At 39.4% G+C, this 10,568-nt stretch overlaps 1 protein-coding gene across 1 annotated transcript; it reads left to right on the top strand.

Moving 5' to 3' along the window:
• Window positions 1-4,733: 4,733 nt before the first annotated feature.
• On the top strand, window positions 4,734-7,593 carry LOC121974764 ((S)-beta-bisabolene synthase-like). Its single transcript, XM_042525984.1, has 7 exons — window positions 4,734-4,881; window positions 5,418-5,676; window positions 5,775-6,147; window positions 6,219-6,440; window positions 6,529-6,664; window positions 6,744-6,995; window positions 7,109-7,593. Exons 1-7 carry the CDS (start codon window positions 4,762-4,764, stop codon window positions 7,400-7,402), a joined length of 1,656 nt encoding a protein of 551 aa, XP_042381918.1. The 5' UTR covers window positions 4,734-4,761; the 3' UTR covers window positions 7,403-7,593.
• Window positions 7,594-10,568: the final 2,975 nt, after the last annotated feature.

The raw sequence follows: 10,568 nt of genomic DNA, 5'->3' as shown, positions 1-10,568 counted from the left end.
GGAGTAGGAGTTGACACTGGCTCCGAACCAAGTAAATTCCTGGTGTTTGCGTTTGATCTTTATTTTTTGCTGCGTGTTTACTTGATTATTTCTTAACGAACGAATTAGTCAAAAGCATTATTCACCCCCTCCCCCTCTAGTGTTTTTCAATCCTACAATTGGTATCAAAGCTAGACCACTCTGATTTGGTGAAACCACCAATCGAGTAGGGGGATTCTTTTTCAAAAATAAAATTACATATTGGGGATTAAGCACAGGCCCACCGTCCTCGATACAGGGAGTAATCAAATTGACTCTCAAGGGATGAGCAGAAGCTGAGCCGAGCGGCTCCTCCGCTCAGTCTAGCATCAGACTCGACGAGCACGCTGATAGTGAACTACTCACCGAGCGGCTATCCCGCTCGGCTCAGCAATCGAGCATGTGGGCAGTGGGCTTCCGGCCGAATGGCTGTTACGCTCAGCCCGACAACGGACGACACTTGGACAATGAACTTTAAGCCGGGCGGCTATCTCGCTCGGCACGACAGCGGACTTTTAGTCGAGCAGCTATCTCGCTCGACGTGACAGCAGACAGCATAGGGATAGTAGAATTTCGGCCGAGCTGTCATTCCGCTTGGCCAAGCAACATACACAGTAGGATATCTTTCGATATCCTTTTGGGAGCTAGTGCCATTGACAGGCGGCATGGTCAGACAGAAGATCGTCGACGGAAGCTTTCACTATCACTTCAGAAATATGTTCGGCCCGTTAAAGTACTGTGTTAGTGACACTTTACTGACACGCCTTTTCAGGGAAAGCTTTAAGATGCATGCTCATCTTGGGAATCATGCACGTATGCTTCCAGGGCTCAATATAATGGGGGTCTAAGTATCGACGGAGGTATGCTTGACACACGATTTCTGCTATTGTGCTACAGTTCTTTCTTCTTGTTTCTTGCTTTGTCGAAGACTGACTTGAGCGTCGGAGGGCTATCGCCGGAACCTCTTCCCTGGTTCAGCATTGACACTGCTTGTGTTGCAGGTGGGAGAGAAGTCCATAGGAGGTCAGCAGGAGCGCCACGTCCCCAGCATCCATCTCATCGACCTACGGACAGGATCAATTATTATTATTATTATTATTATGTCATATTTAATATTTTTATTATTAGTTAAATAATTTATATAAATAAGTCTTTTAATTTTATTAATAAAATTATTCAGAAATAATTTTTTTTATTTACTTTATTTCAATCTCGGGTAACTCGGCCACATTTTTTTAGACTAATGTATCTCAAATGTGTCTTTTAGAATATATAAAATTGTCATTTTCTAGACGTCAGTTTAAACTAGATTACTTATCAATAAAAACTTTGATGTTAGTAACTTTTCAGGAGGGGCTGAGGCACCACTTTGAACTTTTAGCTGGTTAGGAAATTTGGTCGCTCAAGAAGGCGTATGAAGAAAAAGTATTCCTTCCAGTGTTTGTTGGAGGTCGACATCTTGTTGAAAAAGACTAGACCAACTCACGACTAGAAGAGGAAGGTCCTCGGATCAGACAGTTTAAGGTAATAAAAGTAATGAAAGACCTGGGGATAAGAGGAATACTGTGCAAACGAAATAAGATAATGTCTTCGCACAGCAGCCGAAAGCAGTTCGACACAAGTTGAGGAAGGGAAATGCGAAAGTATTTACAAACTGCTGGAATGAAAGGATGAAGAGGAAATCATAGACCGACAACAAATTGGTCTCAGAAGAAACAAAGGCAGCCGGTCGGCGGGAAATTGGGCCGATCAGACGAAAAAGGTAGAATGATCTGATGATCGAAAGAAATTTCAAAAGCCTCGCACAGGCTCTCTGCGTCACCCCCATCAAACCTAGACTCCATTGATGAGTACCAGAGTCCAAGGATAGGAGCAAGCGCCTGAGAAGAGTTGGCCATCGCAAAAATAGGCGCAAAAAGGAAGAAATGCGATAGAAAAGATAGAAAAAGATCGTTGGAAGGTCGCCGGAATAAGGAGAAAGGTCGATAAAGGATCAAAGACAAACGTGATGGGGAGAAAGCTTACGAGAGAAGGGTCACCAGGAAAACCGGGATCGCCGGAGAAGAAGCACCAAAGATTGTCGGAGATCGAAGGAAGCCAGAACTCAAGCACCTGGAACTCGCACGTGAAGTGTACGAAGGAAGCGGCGTAGCGGGCATATAAGGCCCAGGCTTGGCCGACCGAAGCCGTCCAATTTAGGTCGTGAAAACCCAGACCAAGATCTCATCATTGAATTCAAATCGTCAAATGCCACATCATGCCTGTCATGTCAGGCGTGCGGCGACAATAGGCACGACATGTGGCGTGCCACCACGAGTCGACATTTAATGATGGCATGGAAGCACGTTCAGCTTTAATGTGCAGGGATTTGCATGATTTCTAAGAAATTTGTGTGACGTCAACCGAATCACGCTCGCCCGAGTCAGCTCAAGGAGAATTTTTACAAGTGCAAACCTTCGTCATGTCGATCAGATAGAGGGAGCGCACTTATGCCCATTCGACAAGCTCCAACTGGTCGATCGGCTAGGTCGGGCCCATCCCGATCGGAAGTCACGTAGTAATAAAGGCCGATTGGAAGGGAATCTACTCACACAACTGTCCAGTCAGTCGGACTACAGCCTCCTTCTACTAGACTTGAAGGGGAGGCTTGTATGCGGTGATGATGAGGGGCCCCATCCTACTACCACGGGGGAGGTCAAAGTCATGATGGTCAACGGGTGGACGGTGTTGGCCGGTGGGGCAAGTCATACGTCGATCGAGGATTAAGCACGAACTCACCGTCCTCGGCACAGGGAGTAATCAAATCGACGCTTAAGGGGCGCGCAGAAGCCGAGCGGAGCGGCTCCTCTGCTCAGTCTAGCATCAGACTCGACAATAGCTGAGCACGCTGACAGTGAACTACCCGCCGAGTGGATATCCCGCTCGGCTCAACAATCAACCATGTGGACAGTGGACTTTCGGCCGAGCGGCTATCTTGCTCGGCCCAACAACGGACGACACTTGGACAATGGACTTTCAGCAAGGCGGCTATCCCGATTGGCGCGACAGCGAACTTTCAGCCGAGTAACTATCTCGCTCGACGTGACAGCAGACAGCGCAGGGATAGCAGAATTCTGGCCGAGCGGCCATTCCGCTCGGCCAAGCAATAGATACAGTAGGATATCTTTCGACATCCTTTTGGGAGCTAGAACCGCTGACAGGCGGCATGGTCAGACAGAAGATCGTAGGGCGGAAGCTTCCACTGTCACTTCAGAGATATGTTCGGTCCGTTAAGGTACTGTGTCAGGAACACTTTACTGACACGTCTTTTCAGGAAAAGCTTTGAGATACGTGCTCTTCTTGGGAAGCATGCATGCGCGCTTCCAGGACTCTATATAAAGGGGGTCCAAGTATCGGCGGAGGTATGCTTGACATGCAATTTCTACTGTTACGCTACAGTTCTTTCTTCTTGTTTCTTGCTTTGCCGGAGACTGATTTGAGCATTGGAGGGTCATCGCCGAGGACTCATTCCCTGACTCGGCACTGACGCTGCTTGTGTTGCAGGAGGGAGAGAAGTTCACAGGAGATCAGCAAGAGCGCCACGTCTCCAACATCCATCTCATAGACCTACGGACATGATCAATTAATATTATTATTATTATTATTATTATTATATCATATTTAATATTTTTATTATTATATTTAATATTTTATTATTAGTTAAATAATTTATATAAATAAGTCTTTTAATTTTATTAATAAAATTATTCAAAAATAATTATTTTTTATTTACTTGATTTCTACCTTAGATAACTCAGCCACATTTTTTAGACTAATGTTTCTCGAACGTGTCTTTTAGAATATATAAAATCCTCATTTTCTAGACGTCGGTCTAAACTAGATTACTTATCAACGAAAACTTAGGCCGTTATAGGGATGATAATTTTCTCTACGGGTTCGGGGTCCCGCAGGAAAAACTTGAAATGGAGATGAAGATCCCTGATTTTTCAGGGATGGGACGGGTTTGGGACGGGTATAGGAATACTATCCCCATCCCCGAATCTACCCCGAATATTATTATTATTAATAAATACTAATAAGATTTTTTTTAAAAAGTATTAATAATAATATTATTAATAATATTGATATTAATATTATCATTAATAATAATAATAATAATTAAATATAGGAATGAGGCGGGGATGAAGATTTGATCCCCGTAGATTCGGATTCGGGGAATTCTCGAATCTAAAAAACATGAGAACGAGACGAAGATGGGAATGACAAATCCACCCCACCCCGCTCTATTACCATCCTTAGGCGGTTAGTAAATTTTGGAGAAAATTCAAAGGCGTTCTTTCTTTTAAAATCAATAATATTATTTTATTTATTGTATCTTCCATCATTTTGTCTCTTTACCATAACTCTTAAATAAAAAATTTCGTTTAATTTTGGTAGAATAGTAGATGCACTAAATAATCTTTGAATCAGTAAGAATAACTATAGGTTAAACAGAAAAATCTGAATAATAATCCAGATAAAACAAAAAGATGTAATAGATATATTAAAGTCTGTAAAGCTCGTGTCCCTTCAAATAAAAATAAAAATAGGAGCATTTATTTTATAACTTTAAATTTTCCCTTCCTTCCAACTACCCTCATTAGAAAATACTACTTCATAAAAATTTAAGGTTAGAAATCATCTATAAATATAATCTAACAAACCGCAGATGGCTCTCAGGCTTTTCAAAATTATATACAAGTCATGGAACTTGTTGATACTCCATCACTCAAGGCTTTCGAAGACGTGGTTGTTGATCGCCAGGTTGCAGGTTTCGATCTCAGTTTTTGGGGTGACTACTTTATTACAAATCAGAAATCACAGGTATCTATTTATACACATCACTATTTATTTGTATCGTTTCAATGCTTTGGATGATGTATCATTATCTGTTTGGAATGATATGGAATTCAATTCCTTTTAAAATTGGAATTGAATTACATGCTTTGGAATGATTTTTTAGCTAAGAATTGATATGGAATTCAATTCCAATTCCATCAAACAAGGCAAAAGTAAATTACACCTCTTTATGTGTGATTTAGATAGGGAATTCAATTCTTCATATTATGTTCATTGTGCCCTCATTCTCTCTTCTTTGTAAAAAAAAAAAAAAAAAAAAAAGAGAGAGAAGGATAAAATGGTAAAATATAAGAATTATATAACTTAAGTTGCAATTCATTCCAAACATGAGAATTGAATTCAATTTCTTATGGAATTTAATTCAATTCTATGACTTAAGTTATTTCCAAATAGGTTATCAGAAAACATAGCATATTAATTAGTATTGCATTATATACAGTAATCGATCAATATATATAATTCACTATATAGTTAATATATCAATTCCCCCCTGCATGTAGTCTGAGGCATGGATGAATGAAAGAGCTGAAGAACTCAAGAATGAAGTAAGGAGCATGTTCCAAAACGTGTCAACTGACGTACTACAAACCATGAATCTAATTGATACAATTCAACTTCTTGGACTTGATTACCATTTCACGGAGGAAATAGACAGAGCTTTAGACCATCTCAAGGATATTGACATGAGCAAATACGGGCTCTATGAGGTTGCTCTTCATTTTCGACTGCTTAGACAAAAAGGATTCAACATTTCTTCAGGTATTTAATTAATGTTACATTCTTATATATTTAAAGACCTAGCTAGATGATTATTTATATATTTAGTGCATAATATATACATATTGTTTAATTTGCAGATGTATTTAAAAAGTACAAGGATAATGAGGGAAAATTTATGGAAAAACTAAAAGATGATGCTAAGGGGCTTCTGAGCTTATATAATGCGGCTTACCTTGGAACTAAAAAAGAGACTATACTCGACGAAGCCATTTCATTTACTAAGGACAAGCTTACATCTTTGTTAAAAGATCTAAATCCTACATTTGCAAAGCTAGTGTCTCTCACTCTCAAGACACCTATTCAACGAAACATGAAACGGCTTTTCACAAGATGCTATATCTCTATTTACCAAGATGAACTGACTCGAAATGAAACAATACTTGAGCTTGCAAAGTTGGACTTCAACATGTTACAATGTCTCCACCAGGAAGAACTCAGGAAAGCATGCATGTAAGCTTGTCGTACAAGAGTTCAAGTACGTTTAGTTTGACAAATTTATAAGGCACCTTATTGACATGCAGGTGGTGGAAGAAGTTGAATTTAGACATTATGCATCTAAATTTTATTCGAGAACGAGTGGTGGAATGTTATTGTTGGTCGATGGTGATACGTCATGAACCTAGTTGTTCTCGTGCTCGACTGATATCGACTAAGCTACTTATGTTAATTACTGTCTTGGACGACATCTATGATAGCTACAGCACACTAGAAGAGAGTCTACTACTTACAGATGCAATCCAAAGGCATATTTGACATCTATTGTGAACTGTAACTGCTACAATGAAATCATGTTTTATTTTTTTAAGATTAGCCAATTTTTAACTCATGCAGGTGGAGCCCTGATGCAGTAGATCGACTACCAGAGTACATGAGGGATTTCTTTCTCAAAATGTTGAGCATTTTTCAAGAATTAGAAAATGAACTTGCACCGGCGGAGAAGTTTCGAATATTATACCTCAAGGAACAAGTATGTCGACTATGCTTCCCGGATGCATTTATTTTCACACAGGTCTTATTATGATCTGTTAATTATACTATATGTGCAGTGGAAAATTCTAGCACAACATTACATCACGGAATGCAAATGGAGGGATGACAATTATGTGCCTAAGTTAGAAGAGCACATGCGTGTCTCAATCAAAAGTGTGGGATATGTCTGGTTTTATTGCTCATTTTTGACCGGCATGGAGGAGGCAGTGGCCACAAAGGATGCATTTGAATGGTTCGCAAGCTTTCCTAAGATTGTGGAAGCTTGTGCAATAATTGTTCGTATCACTAATGACATAACTTCAAAGGAGGTACACAATAACGTAACCATAACTTAGAGATAATTCATAATCCAAAAGGAAATCTAGAACATATGCAAGTTCATATATAAATGGTTGATAGATTTTTTTTTTTTTGGATGAAGCGAGAACAAAAGAGGGAACATGTTGCCTCAACGGTAGATTGCTATATGAAGGAATATGGAACATCAAAAGATGTTGCATGCGAGAAGCTCCTAGGCTTTGTTGAAGATGCATGGAAGACTATCAACGAGGAACTCCTTAATGCAACTGGATTGTCGAGGGAAGTAATTAAACTATCACTCCACTCTTCGCGATCTACCGAATTGATATACAAGCATGTCGACGCATTCACAGAGCCTAATACCACGATGAAGGAAAATATATTCTCTCTACTTGTTCATCCTATCCCTATTTGATGACAGTAGTTGCTGCAGATCATGATATCTTATATTTTTGTGTGCTTAAGTTATTATTACAGAAATAAAAGGGCGAGAAATAACTTGTCATGTTATTGCTGAAGCCAGATAAGCAGCTTATATGTACAAGTTGTTGTACACAATGTCATAAATAATGATAATATTAACTATGGTATGCAATCTTAGAATTATGGTGACAAGAATTATGATAATTGCATACCTAATATATTAAATTGTATGTTAAATTCTTGTTGATAGGAATAGATTGTAAATTTTGTCACAACTGCTACAATGATGCTATATATTGGTGATGGACATTGAGTTTAGTTGCTAACAAGAAATCATTGCAATATTAATTGTGTGGTAATGATATCAACAATCTCATCATACATAGAGATAGAGGATATGAGTAGTACATTTTGCCACATGCTCCTAAAAAATAATATTTAATTTTAAGAAGTCATAGAGGCATCTTGGCTTCGGAAATCATGAAAGTTCCAGAAACAAGGAAGTCTCAATCATTTTTGAGACTCCAAATGAAAAAAAAAATTGATGCCTTAATAATTTTTTTAAAAAATTAATATTAATTTTTTTAAAAATGTATTTTTAAATAAAAATTAATTTTTTGACTTTTTGAAAAGTTACTAATTAATTTTTTTTATTCAAACTTTGATAATAAACATTTTTCAATTGGTAAAATTATTAAATTATTTTATATTTCTTGAAATATTGTTAAGTGTAAATAAGATTTATTAATTTTAATTAAAACAATCTTTCTTTTGAAACTATACTGACAAGTGATCCAGTTCGGAAGTTAGGGGGTTGGTGACGAGAGTGAGAACATTAACGGAGAGAAGACTGGGCTCTAGGACTCGAAGACGTGTTGCAAGATTTAGATCTTTGAGAAGAGCAGGGGAGGAAGTACTCGTGGACCCGCATACAACACAGAAGAATCACACAAGATCGTTAAGGCGAGAACCAAAGAAAAGATCCCTGGTGCAAGCACTCAGATGCTCAAGTCAGAAGCAGGATAACGTAAAAAATGTAGGAAGAAAATAAATAGTAAAACTGTAGTAGATATGTACGTGCGTGCGTACCTGGGCAACAGAGAGAAACCCTTTTTATACTACTTCTCATAACTTTCGTCATAATGAGACATTAAAAAATATCTAGTGTCAGGGTATGCCAGATGATAGAGGTTGTATGATAGACTTCTATTGGGTAGAGTAAGGTTCCGTGGCATGCATGTGGTAGAGTATCAAAATATTCCCTGACAAATAGCTGTTATTTTTTGACAGGTGGTTGCGATTCTCTAACAGAGTTGTTCCCTGGCGATGGTTCAACTGGTGCAGAGGCCGACTGGTAGTAAACTGGGAGCCGTTCTCAAGAGAAGTGAGGGACTAAGCCCTGGGGGTCCGATCGACGCTTGGGGCCGACAGGGAGTAGACTGAGAACCGTGGCCATGAGAAGTAAGGGACTGACCTTGGGGTCTGACTGATGCTTGAGCTGAATGGGAGTAGACTGGGAGCCATACCCATGAGAAGTGAGAGATTGAGCCTTGTGGGTCCGACCGGGAGTAGACTGGGAGTCATGCCAGCCCATGAAAAGTGAGGGATTGAGCTTGAGATTCCAGCCGACTCTGGGGCCGACCGGGAGTCATGTCTAGGAGAAGTGAGGGCAAAGCCCTGGCTGACCGGGAATGGACTAGGAGCTGTGCCCATGAAAAATGAGGGGCTAGGCCCTGGAGTTTGATCGGCTCTAGGCCAGTTCGAATACATACTCCTTGGCCTTGACTTCTATATTCTCTTGACTTTTGACCATCACATCACCTTGATCATTAGCCCCATATTATCCCTGGAGCCACCCACTATGCGCTTGTGATCTATGGGTCGTATCACAAGCCTCCCTTTCAAGTCTAGTCAAAAGAGGCTCATGACTGACTGACTAGACTCAAGTCATGCTGCCATCCTATTGTTTGACTGGGCATCCACTCCGATGGCTTCTCCTCGACGTAACTGAGAACCTTATCTTTTTTAAAAAAAAATGCTCGTCAAACATTTGTCAGCCATTTTAAATGCAAGGTAGGGCATCGGTGACAACATATCAGTGCAATGATTTGTTGTACCATCCATAAAAAAAAACAATGCTTTTTAAAAAAATTGTTGTCTTTTAAGTGTTTGAAAATCTCAATTTTCTTGTAGTGTTCGCCTCTGACTCGTCCTTGGTATGCCCCTTTTGCCACCGCATCACAAGTCTTCCCCTCAAATTTAGTTCGACTGACTGGAGAAGCAGTGTCTTCAGTGATCTTTCCGCCCGATCGGACATTCTCTATTCTAGAGCCGTCGATCAGCTCACATCTTCGTTAATCAAGAGTTGTGAGTCTTTGGTATGCCTCTTTTACCACCACATTATCTATATTTTTAATTTATTTAGGAATTTTAGAATTGTGATTATTTTTCCTTTTTTATTAGGATTCCTTTCCTTTCTTCACAAGTTAGGAATTGAGATCTATAAATTGAAATTTATTTTCTTTTTTAGATATTAGGGTCTAGAATCTATATAAACATTTGTTTAGCTGTTGAGAAATTAATCCAACTCAGTTGGTATCAAAGCTGGCAATGTCTGATTGAGGAAACCGAGCGACAGATCCAATGGAAAGTTAATTGTGGTGGTGGTGCTTGTCGTCATGCCAAGCAGGTTCCAATTGAGGAAGCCTCGCACCATTGTCGTAGCACCCAAGACGTGGTTAAGGATTTATAGAGGCAAGTTGTAAATTCAATCTAGCATGATTTACAGAGGCAAGTTGCAAATATATCCTAGCGCCTAGCAGAGATGGTGCAAATTCGTGAAGATAGTGAGGTACGTGGTCGAGATGATTGATATGGAGATCTCAAACTTTGAGTTGATTTATCTAAATTGTTGGTATGTTACAGATAGAGAATTTTGTTGATTGGATCAATAAAGTAGAGCAGATTTTTAACTATAAGCAAGTTTCAGAACGGATGAAGGTAAAGTTGGTTGTCTTCAAGCTGTCCAACATTGATATGATGGGAGCACTTGCGACGCTTACGGAATTGACAAGGACAATGCCAAAATCAAGGATTGTGAGAAGATGAAGAAGATGAAGAAGAAGCAGATGAAAGGTCACTTTCTTCTCTTTAATTAT

This window comes from Zingiber officinale, chromosome 4B, assembly GCF_018446385.1.
Source record: "Zingiber officinale cultivar Zhangliang chromosome 4B, Zo_v1.1, whole genome shotgun sequence".
NCBI classification, from domain to species: Eukaryota; Viridiplantae; Streptophyta; class Magnoliopsida; order Zingiberales; family Zingiberaceae; genus Zingiber; species Zingiber officinale.
The sequence above is the reverse complement of the archived record's forward strand: the minus strand, read 5'-3'. Positions and strand labels throughout refer to the sequence as shown.